General features: G+C 48.8%; 1 protein-coding gene across 4 annotated transcripts in view; it reads right to left on the reverse strand.

Annotated features, from left to right (window-relative positions):
- Positions 1-21,669, reverse strand: part of CPXM2 (carboxypeptidase X, M14 family member 2) — a 129,858-nt gene that overhangs the window by 27,386 nt on the left and 80,803 nt on the right. For all 4 annotated transcript variants that reach the window (XM_021073605.1, XM_021073606.1, XM_013983826.2 and 1 more), the window contains 3 exons: positions 19,183-19,267; positions 18,049-18,199; positions 5,648-5,736 (listed from right to left, as the gene is read on the reverse strand). In XM_021073605.1, the coding sequence (XP_020929264.1) occupies positions 5,648-5,736; positions 18,049-18,199; positions 19,183-19,267 (325 nt within the window). The remainder of the gene's footprint in view (positions 1-5,647; positions 5,737-18,048; positions 18,200-19,182; positions 19,268-21,669) is intronic.

The raw sequence follows: 21,669 nt of genomic DNA on the forward strand, positions 1-21,669 counted from the left end.
GGCTGAGAAACCCCGCCCTGGAGAGTAGCAGGGCCTATAAGATGCTCAGCTTCCTCAAGACACTGCTTCCTCATCTCTGATAGGAATAAATTTCAACCTGGGATCTACTGATTTCCAGGCTCTGTGGCTTCCCTCCTCTCCTGGAGGAGCTGGAAGAAAAGAGCCCCCTTTTCTAGTAATTCAGTGTCTACTGACACATCAGAGGAAATTTTTCATAAAGGACCATAAGTTACACGCACGCTGACACCTGTTGTAACATACGTGTCATCCTCCCTCGGGGTTCATTAAAAGCGGGGAGCTTTCCAAACGCTCCCGAGCAGGAAGGTAGCTGAGAAAGCGATGACGCATCCACTTGCTGGAACACTCTGCAGCATCACAATGACAATTAGGAAGACAGCATGAGACGGAGCTAATGATCTGATTTTAACGGAGAAAATCTGGGCAAAGCTGTCACCATTCTCTGATCAAAACCCCATGAATTCTGTGAACACAGGAATTCAAACACTGGGTAGAAATGGGAGAAGATGAAAAGTGTGGATTCTTTGGGGGAGTGGGTTCATGGTGGCTCAGCCCTGAGACTCTTGGTGTGCGTGTGATATACAGACAATGTTGTTTATCTGATGAGTTAAAATGTTAAAAAAAAATTAAAAAGGAGACGATAAAAAGTCTTCTCCCATCATTTTTTACTTACTTGCCTGAGAAACAGACCCTGTGTCTGATAAGCGAAAAGGGAATTCCAGGAGTTCCCATCATGGCTCAGTGGAAACGAATCTGACTAGCATCCAAGAGGATGCAGATTCGATCCCTGGCCTCGATCTGCTGCTGCCATGAGCTATGGTGTAGGTCGAAGATGTGGCTTGGATCTGGCGTTGCTGTAGCTGTGGTGGAGGCCAGCAGCTACAGCTCCAATTCGACCCCTAGCCTGGGAACCTCCATCTGCCAGGGGTGTGGCCCTAAAAAGACAGAAAAAAAAAAAAAAAAAAAAGGAATCCCAGAGGGAGGGAGAGCCAAGACCAGAGGCATCGCCATCCCGTGGGTAGGGAACTGGGCTTGTCCAGATCCGCAAGCCTGCTGTCCTGCCCTGGCTTCCTGCCACCACTGCCCACCCCAGGGTCTGGAGCTCCGTGGCCCCACAGCCCACTGCCCATGACCACCCTTAGCTGCCATGGAAGTCAAAGCCACTAGCGGGCTGCCTGCCACCCCATGCCTCTACTGGACTCCTTTCTACTGCATCGCACACTACTTACCAGCCAGCCAACCAGCTCTCCCTGGGCATTGGGGACCGGACGACCCCAGGCCCTCAGGCAGAGTCAAATATTTTTAATTTATTTTTATTAGGGTAGAGTTGATTGGCGGTGTTGAGTCAATTTCTCTGTCCAGCATAGCGACCCGGTCATACACACACACACACACACACACACACGCATACGCACATTCTTTTGCTCATAGTATCTTCCATCATTCTCTTGGTCTGTCCCAAGAGATTAGATAGAGTTCCCTGTGCTGTACGGTGGGACCTCACTGCTGACCCAGTCTAAATGTCATAGTTTGCATCTACTAACCCCAAACTCCCCATCCTGCCCTCGAGGTCCCTCCCCCTTGGCAACCACCCTTTCCCTCAAAACCACTTCTCCTTCTCCCTCCATGGAGGGAGATATCACCCCCCGCCCTGGGAAGCACGGAAGACCCCTCTCTCTCCCTGACTCACTGGGGGGACCCAGGACTGGCCAGCCCACCATGAAAACGCCTCTCCCCATCTTCCTCCCGGCAGATCCCTCTCCTGGAGATGGCACCAGAGCTCACCAGTGTGCTCTCCATGCGGCTGCCCAGATGGATCTCCCCAGACACAGCTCTGCTCAGAGAAGGAAACTCCTGGTCTCAGACTCAGGGCAGACGCCTCTCCTGGCGCTCAGAGCAGCCTCCTCTCCTGTCTAGCTGTCCCAGACCACGCCGTTCCCTCCTTCTGCCACAGCCCGGCTCTGGTCCTCACTGCCCAGAGCCCCCTTCCTGCCAGAGGCCCTGGAGGGTGGCTGATGCCACCTGCAACCCCAACCTTTCCCAACCATGGCCACCCATGCCGCTCACTTCTCCCTCTGGTCCCTATATAGCTCCCCTGTAAAGACCTCAAAAGTACACAGCTAACCCTACACACAATGAATTTAAGATAAAATGACAGTTTCTGCCTCATGGCCTCAAATACGGGAGAAAGGCACATGTAGACACAGAGATGACAAAGCAATTATAATCAGTGACATATGCCATGAAGGCCTTTGGCACTCAGATTAATTAACCCACTATGTCTCCTAATATTGGTGTCTATGCGGCTGTTTCCCCTGCACAACACCCCGGAGCTCCCTCTGTGGGAAGAACAGTGTTTTACAAGTCAGGGTTCTAGGAGGTCCCATCGTGGCCCAGTGGAAACGAATCTGACTGGCATCCATGAGGATGCAGGTTCAATCCCTGGCCTTGCTCGGTGGGTTAAGGATCCGGCATTGTTGTGAGCTGTGGTGTAGTTCACAGATGCTACTTGGATGCTGCGTTGCTGTGGCTGTGTTGAAGGCTGGCAGCTATAACTCCAATTCGACCCCTAGCCTGGGAACCTCCATATGCCATGGGTGTGGCCCTAAAAAGACAGAAGATCAAAAAAGAAAGAAAAAAGTCAGGGTTCTAGAAATATTTCCGGCACACAGGAACAACTCCCACTGTCGAGATTTCCCTCCAATTCCACAGCTGTTCTCTTTTCTTTTCTCACTTCCTGCTCTTGCGCCTGCTTCTTTTTTTGTTGTTGTTTTTTGTTTTTTGTAAATGTCTGTCTCCATACTAGGATAAACTAATAATTTTTTTGCCCTGCAGCAGTAGACATATTTCTGCGGCAATCCAGCAGATTCCATATAGGGAATTTCTCAAAGTCCTGGCTTCCTTCCCAGCACCAGGAGCCAGGGATGCAAAGGGCCAATCATTTCCGGGGTGAACACACTTCAAGACTGATAGATGGTCCCTGGACAGTTTCCAGCTGAGGGCTGTGAGGTCATGGGACCTCCGAGAGGTCACCCGATGACCCCTGTAGGGGCCACGTTGCATCACTGGGTTCCAGTTAGTTCCAACATCTGCCAAGTGATGGTGACAGAGTCCCCAGGGTGATAAGGCATAGCCACCAGGTTTCCTTCTATGAGAAGGACCCTTATTCTCCACCTAGGACGACTATTTAAAAACACCAGCTACCCGCGTTCTCTGTGCAGTGAGCTCATTTGGAATGCATTTAGATATACTGCTTTTGACATTAACTGCACCAACTGAGTTGTTATTTGTCTAATTTCTGGGCCAAAAGATATCCTGAGATGCTCAGCAAGCAAAGGCGAGTTAAGACACAAGTGCTTTATGAAATGGACTGGTGAGCGGGGTCACATAAACACGCGAAAATGGAGAGCAGCAGGGCTGAGTCACAGACCTCAAGTCCAAACACATTATCCTGACTTCTGCAGAGCCAGACAGCGAGGCAATTTCTTTAGCATGTCCCACCTCCAAGTCTGTGCTGACAGGTGTCGGGAAGCTGTGTGTGCATCTCAAATTAAATGACGTCAAGACGAATTGGGTTTGTCGATTCCCTAGGAGAAGGCAGAGAGCCTTCGTGACACAAGCTCATGGCTCCAACCTCAGGAAAGTCTCCCGCCCATGGAGCAGGTGGCTGGTCCCCTCCCTCAGCATCTATGAGGGCTTGCTTTGAGCCAATGTTAATTTGGCCTTGGCGAACAGTTGGTTCATTAAATTCATGTGTGAAGACACTTCTTTGTTCTGTCTCTTCAAACAGTTTCTTAGATATTCTCATATCTAAGGAGTTGCCAGCACTTTCCTGCTCTTTCGAGCCCCAGGCTGGAAGCAAACGCTGATCAGGATTTCACAGCAAAGCATAGGGTCGGCTCTTGCAGCCTGTCCAGTAAACACTGGGCCCTTCCCAATTCCACACCCAGTACGCAAATGCGGTCAATAGCTCAGGATTACTAGATTTCTGTAATTAAATCTGGGGCCAGTCTCATGGAGGATTCTTCTCCTCCTAATGGTACGAAAGTACTAAGAACCACAAAGGTATCAACCAGTTGTTCGGAAGCCTGCCTATACGTGAGAACCACAAGGAACGCTTTAAAAAAGTTAGACGTCCAAGCCCTTCTCCTAAGGATTCTGCTTTAATTGGCCTGAGTCAGGGTTCAAGCAGGGGGATTTTTCTGAACCAAGAATCAGAATAACAAGGGGGGTGTCATGTATTCCCTCAGTGACTCAGTTTCTCCCTCGCAGGACAAGGACGACAGCCTTGGCCTCCTAGGGTGGTTAAAGGGACAGATGGGTTAATGCAGATGAATGGTTAATGTGGGAAAAGCGATGCAGGCCGTAGGTGTAGGTCCTGCGATGACTGTTATCAGTGTTTTTCTAGATCCTCTTCCTTCTTCGACTCTGCGCGTGACTGACATCCGTAAGTTAGCGGATGTCAGTCAAGTGCCCAGTGACCCTTGAGAACTGAGAATTGTTTTAATTGAAGTGTAATTGACGAACGGCATTGCGTTCATCTCGGGAGTCCAGCAAAGTGATTCAGTTACGTATCTATCTTTTCAGATGATTTTCGATTACAGGTGATTACGAAATATCAAATGTAATTCCCTGTGCTCTACAGGAAATCCTTGGTACTTACCTCTTTTGGGTATAGTAATGGGTGCGTGTTAATCCCATGCTCCTAACTCACCCCTCCCTTTGCCCTTTGGTAGCCATAGTTGGTTTTCCATGCCCGTCTGTTGCAGTTCTGTATATACGTTCTTGGGTATTATTTTTTAGATTCCACATATAAGTGATGTCATAACACAGTTGTCTTTCTCTGTCGGACCTACTTCAGGAAGTATAATATTCTCTAGGTCTATCCATGACATCTTAAGCCAATTGTCTGCTGATGGGCACTTGGGTCGTTTCTATGTCTTGACGGTTGTAAGCCACGCTGCTATAAACACTGGGGTAAAGGGGTTTTTTTTTTTTTTTTTTGGATATTTTGATATATACCCAAGAGTGGAAATGCTGGATCACATGGCTGCTCGATTTTTAGTTTCCTAAGGAAACTCTGTACTGTTTTCCACAGTGGCTGCACTGATTTACATTCCCACCAACAGTGTAGAAAGAAGAATTCCAGTATTAAATCATAAGGTCTGGGTTCATATTTTGCTTCAATCACTTGCTGGTGAAGGAGGCTTCCTTTGGGGACCTGAACCCCAACAAAATATTCTCAACCTCGAAACTACAAGTATTTAGTGTGGCTTCAACAAAACCATAAAACCCCAAAACCTAGGAGTTCCCATTGTGGCTCAGCAGTAATGAACCCAATTAGTATCCATGAGGATGCAGGTTTGATCCCTGGCCTTGCTCAGCGGGTTAAGGCTCCAGCATTGCCATGAGCTGTGGTGTAGGTCACAGAGACAGCTCGGATCTGGCATTGCTGTGGCTGTGCCATAGGCCAGCAGCTGCAGCTCTGATTGGACTCCCTAGCCTGGGAACTTTCATATGCTGTGGGCGTGGCCCTAAAAAAGACAAAAAACCAGAAACAACCCCAAATCTCAAATCTATGTGCTTCTGGGCACATGGCAGATTTCTTTTTGAAAATTGTGCCTCTTACCTGACGCATTTCCTTATAGTTGTGGTGCTTAAAATCCAGGTCATCAGTGGTGGTCATTTCATTCCGTCGGTGATAATAGTTATTTGGATCTAGGGACAGAAATATGGTTTTGAATTCACTCCCATCATTCAATTATTTGTGGTGGCTCTGTTAGGTGCCTGATTCATGTGGAACACAGCCCAGTGTCGTTTCTAACATTCACACAGAGGTCAGAGGGCAAACTTTCCAGAAGCATCTTAAGAGTCAGAACTACCCAGTGGGGAGAGCCTGGATCTGGAGCCAGAATGCCTAGGTTCCAATCTCTGCTCTTCTACTTATGTGCTATGTGACCTTGGCTAAGTCATGGGAGCCATTTTTGCCTTAGTATCTTCACCCCAAAACAGGGGAACACTGGTACCTCCCTCACTGGTTTATTGTTAGTATTAGTGCCTGGGAAATTGTCACATTAAATGAATGAAGGAATGAGTGAATGAACAAATGAATAAATATCACAACTATATAGAAATTTTCTGTAGTGTGGTTGACACTGTCAGTTGCTCATCCAGCATTAAATCCACTTTCCTCCTTCCTAACAGAAATGCTGTGTTGTTTGAGAAGCCCCACTTCTCCACTTAGAGAAAAATGACCTCATGCCCCCAGCTCCAAGGGTCCAACATGATTGGTCTAAGCCAATCAGAGCACAGCAGCCCAGCCACTCTTACTGGTCCAGGTTGAAAGGAAGGACTATAATGGCACAGAGGAGTGAGTGAGAGTCTTTCCGGAGTACAGGACAGAGAGAATCCCCAGTACCAGGAGCTACTGAGTGAACCAATCCCGGGTGCCCATCACCTTCCCTTGGGACTTTCAATCACATGAGACAAAGAATTCCCTGAACTGCTAAGCCAGTGGGAGCTGGAATTTCTGTTGTTGGAGCCAAAGCACCCAAACAGACATTATCAGGATGCATCAGCAGTGGGGACCCCTGGGGACTGGGGGTCAAGCGGAGGAGATTCTGCTCTTGATCTGATTCTCTTCCATATAAACTGACTTTTTCCTTTAATTCCTAGAAGCAAAACAATAAAGAGCACACAGAAGAAAGGAGGGGGGCATGGAACAGTAAGAGTGAGAAGGATAAGAGGGAAGGGGCACCCAGTGGGCCCTGAGGACTTTGTCCTGACCTGACAAAAAGTAGTGAGGCTTACAGAGCTTCAGCCAGGCTTGCCATCTCCATCCCCATCTGCATCTCCATCTCCACCCCCATCTGTATCGCCATCCTCATCCCCGTCTGCATCTCCATCTCCATCCCACCTGCATCTTCATCTCCATCCCTGTCTGCATCTCCATCCCAACCTCCATCTCCATCATCTCTATGCAGCCAGAAATCCTGGCCAGCTCAGATCTCCCCAAAATGTTGAGAGAATGTGGTGCTTTAGACAGGTCAACCTACTAACCAAAAACCACATGAGCAAAGTTGGAACCACAGCAGCTGTTTGATCCAAGAGGCTCAAATGATGATTCTGGAGGCAGTGGCGGTGGTGGGTGATGGAGGGACAAATATCTGTTCCCAGTGGTAATAGAAGCAGGGGGTCTTAATTCGTGTCACCAAATGTGGCCACAGACCAGGGGCATCCATTGCTTGTCAGACCCAGCCTAGGTCTACGGAATCAGAATTCATATTTTTAAAAAACCCAGAAGTTCGAGAAGCCTCAGGTTAAAGTACTGAGGACACTGGCAGCAGGGCTGAGGTCCTTGGGGCACATTACACACATCTGCCATCACCTGAACCTGCTGCCAGCCTGTGTCCCACAGCCACAGGTGGTGACTGTCACAATGGAACCTGCCTGCCAGGGTTCCCTTCAAGGCTGATTTCGCCCCCGAGAACTGGGGTCACATGCAAGAAGCTGAAACTCACATTTAGATCCAAACACCACAAAGACTGTTTTTAATATTCACCAAAGGTTTTCCAGTAACGCTATGAGAAACAAATAACCACTACTGAAAGAGAAATAATGTGGGAGGGAAAAGTGGCATTCTGTTCAGGGAAAAGGGCAAAAGCAATTCTCGCTTGACAAAGGCCCCCCAGTTACAAAAGTTCCAAGCTCTCCTTTGGGGAGTACAGGCCGACAACACCCTCAGGCAAGCCACCTGCCCTTTGCTTTCCAAACCTGGCCTTTTCAAGGGGAAGCACATTTCCACGTTAATTTACACTTAACTTACCCACCTGCTGTTTCCTAAAAGCTATTCAACATCCCCCAAGTTCTAGGGGCCTCTTTGGAAACTCTTCTGGAAAGTCCCTTTTGTCTTCAAACACAAGTTATGCCTTGGAGGTTCTTTTTTTTTTTTTTCTTAATTTTGTCGGAGTATGGTTGACTTACAGTGCTGTATTAGTTTCAGGTGTATAGCACAGTGAATCAGTTATACCTATACATATATCCATGCTTTTTTCCCATATGGGTTATTACGGAACATTGAAAAGAGTTCCCTGTGCTATACATAGGTCCTTGTTAGTTAGTTATCTATTGGATATGCAGTAGTGTGTATATGTTACTTCTAAACTCCTCATTTATCCCTACCCCCCTATGTTTCCCCTTTGGTGACTATGAACTTGAGCTCAAAATCTGTGAGTTTGTTTCTGTTTTATAAATAAGTTCTTTTGTATCATTTTTATTAGATTCCACATCGAAGTGATGTCATATGGTATTCGCCTTTTTCTGTCTTACTTGATTTAGCATGATAATCGCTAGGTCCATCCACGCTGCTCTAAATGGCATTATTGTGTTCTTTTTATGGCTGAGTAGTATTGCTTTGCATATATGCACCACATCTTCTTTATTCGTTCATCTGTCGATGGACATTTAGGTTGCTTCCATGTCTTGGCTATTGTGAACAGCACTGCCATGAACATAGGGATGCATGTATCTTCTTGAATTACGGTTTTCGCCAGATATATGCCCAGAAGTGTGACTGCTGGATCATGTGGCAGCTCTATATTTAGTTTTTTAAGGAAAGAATTATAGTTTTCCATAGTAGTTGCACGAATTTATATTCCTACCAACAGTGTAATAGAGTTCCCTTTTCTCCACATCCTCTCCAGCATTTATTGTTTGTAGACTTTTTTTTTTTTTTTTTTTGTCTTTTTGCCATTTCTTGGGCCGCTCCCATGGCATATGGAGGTTCCCAGGCTAGGGGTCCAATCGGAGCTGTAGCCACCAGCCTACGCCAGAGCCACAGCAACTCGGGATCTGAGCCGCATCTGCGACCTACACCACAGCTCACAGCAACGCCGGATCGTTAACCCACTGAGCAAGGGTGGGGACCGAACCCGCAACCTCATGGTTCCTAGTCAGATTCGTTAACCACTGCGCCACGACGGGAACTCCCTGACTGGTGTTCTTAAAGGAGATTGAAGAAAAACCCAGAACTCTACATACGGAAGGGCTCCACAATTGGGTAAAAGTTCCAAGACTGTCTCAGAACCACAGGTGAGCATTTTTCACAACTTCGTCTCCCATTTTTTGAGCAAATACTTCTTTACTTGTCCACTTATTCTGATTGGAGAAAGTTTTTTTTTCTTTTCCTGCCACACTCCATAGCGTATGGAAGTTCCCCGGCCAGGGGACAAATCCAAACTCAAGCTGTAGCTGCAGCAAATGCAGGGTCACTAACCACCCACCCATGGTGCCATGGTGCCACAGTGAGAATCCCCCTGATTGGATAAAGAAGTTGTACTGAGAACCTATTAGGGGCCAAGACTGTAGGTAATAAGTGAGACCTAAGCCCTGCTCCATCAGAGCCCAGAGTCTGCAGACAGAGCCAGTTAGTCAGCCAAACCCACTGTCCCCCTTCTCCTTCTGTGGACAACAGAATCCCTTTCTCCTGTTTCTCCATATTTCAGATGGTTCTGATGGAATTGCTTTGCTCATCACTCACAGGTACGGGTGTGTGACCCAGGTCCAGCCAATTAAAATATGCATCCTCTGGCCACAGTCACTGGCTCAGAGATGATTCTAGGATCCCAGTTGGGCTGATAAGACGGCTTTGCTCCCACAGTGACAGGAGGGCAGTCTCCTGCTGGAGGCACTCACGTGGTGGGTGAGTGGGGTGTTAGTGGCCAAGCTTCTTGCCGGCAAGGTGGTGATGGGGGGAGCCTGACTGCCCCAAGAAGGCCCTGAGATCCTAGACCTCTTCCTGCCTGAAGCCAGAGTCAGATCTACCCCGGAACTTTCATTTCTGGGAGCTGAAATTCCGCTCCCCGCCCCACCTTACTTAAGCTAATTGGAGTGGGACTCGTGACATTTGAAACAGCAGAAGCCCTGATTCAGTCTGCAAGGCCTTTATCCTCACAGATGGAGCTCTGGCGGATGGCTCCTGCTTCTTTTCATGTGGCTGGTTTTATCTATCAGATGTACTGAGGAGTTCTTGTCATGGTTCAGTGGGTTAAGAACCCGACTAGTAACCACGAGGACACAGGTTCAATCCCCGGCCTCGCTCATGGGGTTAAGGAGCCAGCCTTGCCATGAGGTGTGGTGTAGATCACAGATGCGGCTCAGATCTGGAGTTGCTGTGGCTGTGGTGTAGGCCAGAGGTGACAGCTCCAATTTGACCCCGACCCTGTAGCCTGGGAACTTCCATATGCTACAGTTGTGGCAGTTTAAAAAAAAAAAAAAAAAAAAAAAAAGGGCAGCAGATGCACTGAAAACCAGCGAAATCCTTCTGAAAAACCTTAGTCACGGGACTTGACAAAGTCCAGAGAGGGCACGTGAGGCCTCCAATCATCCTCCCAACTTTACTTCCCTTATTGAACGACTCAAAATCCTGCTCATTCCCCACAGGTCCACTCATAAGGCCTGTCTGGGCTTGAATGACGTCCTTCCTTCAAAAAGACAGGTCGGCATCCTGGCCCCGAGGAACTTAGGACGTGACCTTATTTGGAGAGAGGGTTTTTACAGAGGTTATCAAGTTTAAGTGAGGTCGTGAAGGTGGGCCCTATTCCGTGATCACCATGTCTCTCGAAAGGGGAAATGCGAATGCAGAGAGAAGCAGCAGGGGACACAAGGGTGGCAGACCCCATGTGACAGGAGATCGGGAGATGCATCTGCCAATGGAGGGATGTCAAAAATTAGACAGCAAACCACTAGGAGATGGGGGAGAGGCCAGGAACAGATGCTCCCTCCCGGCCTCAGAAGGAACCAGCCCTGCGCACCTTAACCTTGGCCTTCTAGCCTCTGGAACTGTGAGATGATAACTGCGTTATTCTAAGCCATTCGGTTTTGGGTACTTTGTCATGGCAGCTCTAGGAAATTCCTGTCTCCTCGCTGCTGCGGACACTGGCCCTGTTCATCCCAAATCAGGCGCCAGCTCACTACACAGGGTGGTAATAACCCCAGACCAAACCCCACTACTGGACACCCAGGGAATACCAAGGTTCCGGGACCATTCTGCTTTGCTGTTGGCTGCTCCCAGGGCTCGGGTGTTGCTTGACAGTAGCGGGTGCTCAGCTGGGAGAGGAAAGGCTATGTTTGCTGGAAAGGGGGCTCATGGAGCTCATGACCCCTTTGCTAGGATTAATCCAGAACAGGCAAATACGTAGCGACACAGCATTTTAGAGGTCACCAGGGGATGGTAGAGGGGGATCCAGAAGGGATTACTCAGTGCATCCAGGGTGTTTTGGGGTCCAGGACAAAGTTCTACAACGAGAGAGAGCCGGTGATCTCCCAACCGTGTGAATACACTAAAAAGCACTGCACCGTATTCTTTAAAACATTGAATTGTTCGTTACATGACTTCCATCTCATTAAAAAAAAAATTGCTGGCTTCAAAGTGCTCTCCGAGGAATAAGGAGGACACCAGAAATGCAGCCACAGCATATCTTTCTTTACCTGCCGTGAGGCCAGCCCTTCACCCAAGGAAAGGCACATCGCCATGGCCTTGTGACCCCCCTCGGCCCTGACACCCCCAGCCCCCCCGACTCCTGAGCACAGATGACCTGCTACCATATGCAAAGAACACCAAACCCCTTCTGCAAAGAGCTGGCTCCCTGATGAGAAGAAGGCACACTTGTCCATGCCCATCTGACTGTCCTTATGACAAGGGCACTCCAAGAGGGGCAAGAGGGAGACACGGACCCCCTGGCAGAGCCCGTTTTGATCCAAGGTCATTACTGTCAGTGAAAGCATCAAACCCAGGGCTCCACGTGGCTCTGAAGAGGGAGCAGCACATCGTTGGTGCTTATTTCCTTTCTGCCCCATCTCACTGACCCTATCCCACAGCATCTCCACCAGGCTGGTCGCCCAAGTCCGGGAAACTCTGATTTCTTGGCCGGCGCTGCTTCTCCAGAGAGTCCCAGGGCTAATTTGCAGCCTGACTGACAGGAGAAACTGTCAGGAAATACAATTTCCAAAAGTGTTGCTTTTTTTTTTTTACAGTTTCCTAGGATCATCAACATAGGGGCAGTTGGACAAAGAAGAGAAATCACACTTTTATTTAAACTCAGAAGGGTAAGGGTGAGGACAGGCTGCAGCCAGCAGCGCTGGAGCCTCCTGAATTGAGAGGGATTCACCGGGGAAAAGATGCCCACACGTCTCCCTCACTGTGCTGTGAGGGCTCTGGGAGCAGCCATTGTGGCATCTTATGTCAGAATCCCTGCCCCTGGCTCAGAACAGGTATCCCCGAAGTGTTTGATACAAGAATGAATGAGGGATGGATAGATGGATGGATGATGGATGGATGGATGGATAGATATTCTAATCAAATTATTTAGGAAGGACTAGTTACAAAAAAAGATAACATCTTTCTAGGTCCTGGAGGACCTCTGAGAAAAGGCTTACTTTATGCTATGATGCTATTTACCTAATGTTATAGCAGAACAGAGAATGGAGAGGAGAGCGGAGGGGGTGGCAGATGAAAACCACAAACTCAGGATTGAGGATAATTATGGAACATAACGTCATCTGCCATCTTTGGGTTTGTTAGTATACTGGCTCCCTAGAGCTGCCATAACAAAGTGTCATAAACTAGGCGGCTTAAAGCACATTTATTGTCTCACAATTCTGAAGGATGGAAGTCTGAAATCAAGGTGTCAGCAAGGACCTGCACTTTAAAGGCTCTAGGGAAGATCCCTGTGACACGGAGCAGGACCCTATGGTCCTTCCCATGCCTTATCCTTCGCCTGCCTTTGGTCTGTAGGAAAAACTCAGTCAAAGAACAAGTTTAATCAGAGAAGTGAGAAAATGCAGATGCAAAGGAAAATAGTCAAATGAGACCAAACAATAATAGTTCAGTCATTAATCAAAGTCAAGGACTTTCGGTTCCTTCTCAAGGGCTATAGATGGTATTCTGAGCCATATCTTGTGAGCTGCCTTGTAAATACTGAAACTCCCACCAGGTGGAAGAGGTTAACTACTTGATGACCAGACTGTAGCCATGACAAAAGCTGCCACAATTGTGAGAACTGCCCTCAGGGAAAGGGGAACAAAGTGACCCTGGAATTGAAGATAAACTGTACTTAAAACAATCAAGATGGGAGTTCCTGTCCTGGCACAGCAGAAATGAATCTGACTAGCATCCATGAGGATTAAGCATCAGGAGATGCTGTGAGCTGTGGTGTAGGTTGAAGATGTGGTTCAGATTTGGTGTTGCTGTGGCTATGGTGCGTAGCCCAGCGGCTATAGCTCCAATTCAACCCCTAGCCTGGCAACCTCCATATGCCACAGGTGCAGTTCTGAAAAGACAAAAAAATAATAATAATAAATCAAGGTGATGCACGCAGCCCCTCCCTCCTCCTAGAAAAGCTCTTGCCCGCTGGTTGCCAATGGTGGGGAGCCAGCCTTTGGACAGGAGTCCACCAGCCTCCCTCCGTTGCCGGCCTCTGAAATAAAGCAAACTTTCCTTTCCACCAACCTTGCCTCTTCAGTGGCTTTAGAGCGGTGAGCAGCAGGACCCCACTTTCCATAATGCTCCCTAGTATCTTCCTAGTTTCTGGAGGTTGCTGGCAATCCTTGGCTTGTAGCCACATCGCTCCCAATTCTGGCTCTGTCATCACGTGGCCTCCTCCCTGTTTGTCTCTGTGTCTCTGTTTTCTCTTCTTAAGGACACCAGTTATTGGATCCAGGGCCCAGCCTCACCCCGTACGACCTCATCTTAACTAATCACAAAGACGCTCTTTCCAAATGCAGTCATGTTCTGAGGTTCCTTTGGGCAGGGGGAGCGGGGGCGGGCTGTGACCTGACTTCTGAAGCAAAGGAGAAGGTAGCAACACAAATAGATTTAAAAGATCCTTGTCGCTCTGCTGACCCAGTAGAACTCAAACGTCCCCCAATTTAGACGTATTGATGAGAGGGCGTAGGGTGGGCTGAAACACGATTACCGTTCAGCAGGATTGGTGGTGGTCTTAATTAAAAACATTAAATGAATGAATTAATGTTAAATTAATTTAAAAAGTTAACATGTTAAATGAAGACATTTTCTCAGGGGCTAATGACTGGAGGGTCTATATAGTCAAAGAAAGGAGACACAGCATTTCAGCAGGTCCTGGCCACCCAAAGGAATGACTCAAGGCTGCTTCCCTCCAGGAGCATCTCTGTGCTTGAGGGACACAAGCTCCTTGTCACAGGTCTCTGGAAGGCTCTCCGCAGGCTCCTCTGAGTCGAATCCAAGACCCTGAACGCTCCCCTGCCCCCCGCCGCCCCCGCAGAGAAAGGCTGGTCTCTCAGGCCGTCAGCCAGGAAGACCAGGTGGGTGAAGCGGGGTCTTTCCTAAAAGAGGTCAGAGTCACCCACGCGTCATCGAAGCTGCAGCGCAGCAGTGAGGGCTCAGGCATCACCACACCACACACCGCAGGTCACTTCCCAGGACCCTGGCACCCTGTGGGGCAATCACGTGCAGGACAACCGGGCCCCTTCCAGAACCAGGCAGAGCAAAATGTGGTGTTTGCAATAGCAAACTGCTCGGAAACCACCACCGCTGTGGTCTGGGATTCATCTGTGTGTGCCTCAACATGAACCCTTCAGCATTAAAAATGCATCTTAAGAAGGTCCTCCCAGCGTCTGATATGCGTAGATCCTTAGTCCGAAATGGGGAACAGGCTTTGCTTTTACTTCTTAAAAACTGAACATTTAAAAGATTTCCTTGAACGAAAACAATTTTTAATCTGAGTAAAATACACCACCTATAATGTCCCATCTTAACCATTTTGAAGAGTACAGGGGAGTGATGTGAAATATTCACCCTGTTGTAGAACGAGAGCGCTAGAACTTTCTCATCTTGCAAGACGGAAACTACAACCACTAAACGGCACTCCCCCTTCTCTATTAGTTTTGAGCTTTAAAAATCCTATTAGCTGTCCATGGTATAGGGTAGTTCATTTTCCAGTTCAAAAATGTCTGGAAACACTTTTCATGAAGACTTAAAAAGAATCATCTCCTTCCTTCGCCCCCAGCTGAAAGTTCACAGGAAGACAGGACAGAACAAAGAGAAGCAGAAGCAAAGGTAAATGAATTTTTCATAAGCAAGAGCTCCAGGAAGAACAGACTCTGGGTGGCTACATTTAGAGCACAGGTCGCCTTGGGTTTGAGTGGCTGAGCTGGTTGGGTGACCTCTGCCTGCGGCCTCATCAGCTCACACAAAGGAACCGTGTCAAAAGTAAGGCAACCAGACAAGATGGATTTACCCACATGGACTTGGGGGGGGGTCCCTATGCCACCCCAGGCCCACGGATGGGACCACCACCAGGCGGTGTGCTCAAAAGCCAGCTCCCCTCTGGGCAGGCTGCTCTGTAACTTCTAGAAGAAAGATGGCCCTAAATACTCGGGGTTGGAAAATAGAACCATTTCAAGTCCATACTTGAACCCCGTCCAGATTTCACGCTGGCACTCTCTCTTTGTGTTTAAATTGCCCCCAGGACCTATCTTCAAACACACACACACACACCAAGAATAACTTCACAGGAAAATATTTATTTCATGAGACTCTCACAGGCTGCCCTCTGCCCTTTAACCATCAACAGATGAATTCCTGGCCTCAGAGAGAAACTGTGACCGCGCCCGTTAAAGCAGGCAGACTGGGCTGCGCTGAGCAAACTGGCACCGAGAGGGCCTCACAGACCCCCGCCCGCGCCTGTCGTGCAGACTCAGCGAGCCCAGGAAAGCCCAGCAGGCCCCGGCCAGCAGCGGGTGGCCACCTGAGACTGGCATCCTAGGATGAACCAGCCACAAAAGGAGGCCCGGACCCCAACCAGGAAGTCTTCAACATTCCCCCTGGGTCGGCCTTGAAAACACACACACACTGGCCTTTCTACTGTGCCTCCGTGGGTTAAGAACCCAACATAGTGCCCCTGAGGATGTGAGTTCAAGCCCTGGCCTCACTCAGTGGGTTAAGGATCCAGTGTGGCGGCAAGTTGCGGCGTCAGTCACAGGTGCGGCTCAGATTCGGTATTGCTATGGCTGTGGTGTAGGCTTCAGCTGCAGCTTTGATTCGACCCCTAGCCTGGGAACTTCCATGTGCTGTGAGTGCAGCCCTAAAAAGACCAAAAAAAAAAAAAAAAAAAAAGGAAGCAAGTAAGCTCAGGAAGTGTAAGTTCATGGCAGGGCAGGATGGCTATAGAAATAGCATGATGGATAGAGTGGCTCCTGGGAGCATCAGAGCTGGTGGTACCCTTCCCCCTGGCAGGGGAACCAGAGGGAGCAAGGCCTGAATCTCACACCAGACAGGAGAAGTGAGGCTTCCCTAGAGGAGAAAGCTCCTCGCTACGGCCGGATAGTGGGTGGAGAGAAAGGCCAAAACGCCTAGAGGCCCTCATGAAGGGCCTTAGGAATGTTCTGGAGGCCAGCTTCCTGCTCTGGAGCTGTCTGGTTAGGATGAAGAGGCTGCCACGTACAGGCTCCCCGTGGGCACAAAGTCAGAAGCTCTGAAAGGCCAACAGAGCAGCAAGCCCGACCAGGTCAGCCTGTCCAGACTGACACCAGCAAGGATCCATCCATCTTCCTGTCACCCCGGGGCTGTGCCCAGATTCCATCACGTGAAAACAGGGCAGGAGGAATACAACCTAAAGAAGCAAGTATTTACCCAAAGACAAAGGCACTTGAGTGAAGCTACCAAAACAGAAAGAGACCAGGCACATGGTCAAGTTTAAAATTACCTTCCAGCACTTCCCCCGCCCGGTGTAGCAGGAGCATTCAAGGGCAATGAAACACATTACCTAAAAAAAATGTTTCTGTCACTTTCTTTTGCCCACTTCGGAGTGGTAGTGTTGAGTGAATTTTCAACCCGGAACCATGCATTATCTTTTTTTTAAGGCCACATCTGCGGTATATGGAAGTTCCTGGGTCAGGGACTGAACTGGAGCTGCAGCTGCCAGTTTACTCCACAGCCACGGCAATGCTGGATCCAACTGCACCTGTGACCTATGACACAGTTCCTGGTAGTGCTGGATCCCTGGCCTCACTGAGCGAGGCCAGGGATCAACTTTGCATCCTCATGGACACTAGTCGGGTTCTTAACCCACTGAGCCACAGTGGGAACTCAATATGCATCATCTTTTTTTTTCTTTTTTTAAAATTATTATTATTTTTTAATAGTTATTTCCCTAATACAATTTTTTTCCTACTGTACAGCATGGTGACCCAATTACACATACATGTACACATTCTATTTTCTCACATTCTCATGCTCCATCATAAGTGACTAGACATAGTTCCCAGTGCTACACAGCAGGATCTCATTGCTAATCCATCCCAAAGGCAAGAGTTTGTATCTATGAACCCCAAGCCCCCCAACCATCCCACTCCCTCCCCCTCCCCCTTGGCAACCACAAGTCTATTCTGCAATCCATGATTTTCTTTTCTGTGGAAAGGTTCATTTGTGCTGTATATTAGATTCCAGATATAAGTGATATCATATGGTATTTGTCTTTCTCTTTCTGACTTACTTCACTCAGTATGAGAATCTCTAGTTCCATCCATGTTGCTGCCAATGGCATTATGTCATTCTTTTTTATGGCTGAGTAGTATTCCATTGTGTATATGTACCACATCTTCCTAATCCAAGTCATGTGCTGATGGACATTTGGGTTGTTTCCCTGTCTTGGCTATTGTGAATGGAGCTGCAATGAACATGCGGGTGCATGTGTCTTTTTTAAGGAGTCAATATGCATCATCTTAAAATCCCAGGAGGCAAAACCTACTTGTCATATTACTTTGGCATATTGCTTTGATGTCCCAAACGTCCGTGGGATTTCTAAGTGGGATCATGGGTGATTTTTATTTGGTTTCTTTTCTGTTTACCTATGTTTTCTAAATACCCTGCAATAGATGTGGTATTTTTGTATGTGAGAAGAAGATCATTGGGCCTTGTTACTCACCCTGGCCAGGCACCGGCCCATCAGCACTCCCGCCCCTCAGGCAGGCAGTGCGGAAGGGCAAACTCACCTGGCAGCGGGCAGCCCAGAATCTCCATCCTCATGCAGATGCTGCCATTATCAAACCAAGACTGGGGGTTGATGCGAATGTAGCGTGCCACCAGGGGGACGGGCAGCTCGTTGAGGACAGGGATCTCCTTTTCACTGTTGCCTTCAAATATCTGTTTATGAACAAGGGGAAGAAAGGAGACTCCTCTGGAGCCTGATTATCAAGGGACGGAAGCGTCCGTGATTCACTCGCTCCACAAGGTCTCTCTGAGGAACACCCACAGCGAGCTGGGCATTGAGGGGGAAGAAGAAAGGGATCAGACCTGGACCCTGCCCCCAGGAAGCCCCCATCTGGTGGGGGGGTGGAGGAGGGTCGTCCTTAGGTGTCATAGGTGAAATCTGCTAGGGCCACGGCCAAAGAGACAACGCCAGAGCTTTGGGGTTTTGGAAGAAGGAAAGGACCAGGCAAAGCTCTGGGGAGGAGATGCTGTTTGAATTGGCCTCAAAGGAAAACTACTTAGACGTGTAGGGATGGCAGGGATTCTCAGGAAAAGGAAGCAGCGGCGGGAGGGGAATTCAGGGGGGATTCGGGGGAAGAAGAGCCACTGGCTCCCTTTTACCGGAGCACAGAGGAGTGTATTCAGGGTTTGGCGGAGAGGGGGCGGTGAAGAACGCGAAAGGTTGAAGCAATCGGGGCTGCAGTCAGACTGCGGAGGGCACTGGATACCATGTTAAGAACTTGCCCTTGAGAACTCGGGGCAGAGGGTGGCAGGAACCCAACTGGCTAACCTGGAGGGAAGCATGGAGCTGAACAATCAGGGTTGTTAAAGGCAGTTCGAGAACTATTATAACTGAATGGCTGGAAGGCCCCCCACATACCCCATGTGCCCCTGATCTTCCAGAGCTGACCTGTGAGCCTCAGAAGAGACTGTATCCCAGTGGCTCTGAATTCTACATGAGCCCGAAATGTGGGCCACTTGGTACTGAGTGTCAGGACATAGAAAGAGGGTCATTATCCATCAGACGGGATGGCTGGCTGGAATCGGCATGGAATCAGCCAACAACTAGGTGCAAACACTGACTGGCGCCCCCTGCTTCTCCCCGCAGAGCCCCGCCCAGCCGGACCCCAAGGACACAGAGGGAAGGAGAGACTCACCATGTCTCCAGATCCATTCTTCACAGTGACCCACGTATGGCTGTCATTGCTCACCATGACCTTGTAGGAGGTCACCCAGTCGCTCCTAAGAGAAAACAAAATATCACTGGGCCTACACGCCTCTTCCAGGCAGAGATGCAGCAAAAAGGAACGCAGGTCCCAGGGCTGGACAGGACTGTGTCACACCCTGGCTCCACTGCTCACTTCCCTGTGGCCTTGGCCAGGTAACTGACCCTGCTCTGCTACAGATTATTCATCCATAAAAAGGGAATCATGAAAGCGGCAAGTTTAAAGGATGAACATAAGCATTACATGGTTTCAGCCCCTTTAAACGCTTAGGACAATGCCTGGTCCCCAGCACCCGAGTTGGTCCCACACATTAAGACATACGAGTACTTCCACGTTTGTTTATCCGGAACATTGCATCACACATGCAGTAGAGGTCCATGTGGAAAATACTCTCGGTGAAAGTGGCAAGTGCATCCGGAAATTTCATCTGGAAAACTGATTTGGGACCATAAACGAGGTCCCACCAGCCCCAAAAAGAGCAGCCAGAGCCTCTGAGAAACAGTAGGCTGCTCCTTGGCTGTCACAGCCACCTGACAATTCCCCCACCTCAACCCCCAGCAATAATCCAGCGACACCCGGGCCCAAGGCCAGAGCCCTGTCACCACATCCTACTGCACAGAAACACAGAGGGGAAAAGAGCCATAATTTGACTTCTCAGAGGGGAGGTCCATTTGATAGCCTTGGCAAAGAAAAAGACCTTCGTCTGAAAAACACGTGTGCCCCACCGCCGCCTCAGATTTTTTTTTTTTTTTAACAACATTAACTGTTAGGCAATAGAGGCTCGTCTTCCTGAGCATCTTCCTTTGAACTGTTTTAAGCTATTGGAACAAAGCCCCAATGTGCACATTTTGTAGAGACCATCCCACCAGCTAAAGCAAACCCTTGTTTCCCTACTGTGAAATCCTGGACCCAGGACCCAGAGAGATCCCAGTAAGGTTCTCCGTCTCTAATCCAAATCAACACTGTCTACTAAAGTTTCTTTAGAAAGATCAGCTGGTTCTCTTCATTCTCGTTCATCGGACGGACTAGCTGCAAAAATTAATCCTAGGTGCTTTTATACGCGCTTGAAATCAAACCTTCAGCTGAACCTTCTCCCGTTTTCTCTTGTGCCTGCTGGGAGCCAGGATCTGTCAAAAACACGGTCCCCCTCAGGAGGTGATGGAGCAGAGCCCATGCCTATAGATTAAGACACGTTAAGCACGCTTTTTTGCAAGGCACCGGGGCAACAGCTCATGTCCTTTGCACTGGAAAATTGTCCTCACCCAAAATAGCGACCTGTTTCCCACATTCAAGTCATTTCCAAATGACTTGCCTCTGCAGTTCCTTTGCCATCTGTTTTCCCTCTGATAAGGCTGCACAGTGATCCAGCGTGGCAGCTGGCAGAGGTGAGGGCTGTATCCTGCACAGGTGGAGGCTGTGACTTTAGGAAGCCTTGCAGTCAAAAGAAACACGCAAACAATGAGAAGGGGGTGGGGAGAAAAATTAAAACAGGTTCTCCAAAGAAAAGAGGAGAGAGGAAAGAGGAAATGAAAACCAAGTAACAGGAGTTCCCTGGTGGCCTGGTGCTTAAGGACTTGGTAGTTGTCACCGATGCGGCTCAGGTTTGATCCCTTGCCTGGGAATGTCTGCATGCCATGGGCACTACCCCCCAAAAAAGGTAACAATTTCTCAACCTTAAAAACAAAACAACTATGACCAAATTTGACACTTATGTTTGAAGGGACATGGATTTACCTACGTGGCTCTACCCTCTCTTCGGAACTGCAGACCTAGCTCACACCCTTCTGCCTGACCTCTCCACTTAATGTCTCAGCAACGTCTCAAACTGAATCTGCCCGAACCAACTGATAACATTTCATCCACTTCCACACCTCAGTCGGGGAGCCCTGGGCTCAGAAAAGCTCCTGCCCCACCTCAGGGCAACAAATCCCAGAGTCATCCTTGGCAACTACCTCCCCCGCTTACTTCTCTAATGAAACATTACGTCCCTCCCTGCTTAAAATACCATTCCCTGGAGTTCCCGTCATGGCACAGTGGTTAACGAATCCGACTAGGAACCATGAGGTTGCGGGTTCGGTCCCTGCCCTTGCTCAGTGGGTTAACCATCCGGCGTTGCCGTGAGCTGTGGTGTAGGTTGCAGACGCGGCTCGGATCCTGCGTTGCTGTGGCTCTGGCGTAGGCCAGTGGCTACAGCTCCGATTGGACCCCTAGCCTGGGAACCTCCATATGCCGCGGGAGCGGCCCAAAGAAAGAGCACAAAGAAAAAAAAAAAAAATACCATCCCCTGCTGAAAATATTTTAGTATTAAGCCCAAGTTCCTTATCATGCTCTACAAGACCCCTGCTCGCCTCTTGTTTGCCTTGCTCTTGCTTTCAAGTCCTGACACTGCTTATACTCACTCTCTCTTGCCTCAGGGCC

Source organism: Sus scrofa, chromosome 14 (assembly GCF_000003025.6).
Source record: "Sus scrofa isolate TJ Tabasco breed Duroc chromosome 14, Sscrofa11.1, whole genome shotgun sequence".
Lineage (NCBI taxonomy): Eukaryota > Metazoa > Chordata > Mammalia > Artiodactyla > Suidae > Sus > Sus scrofa.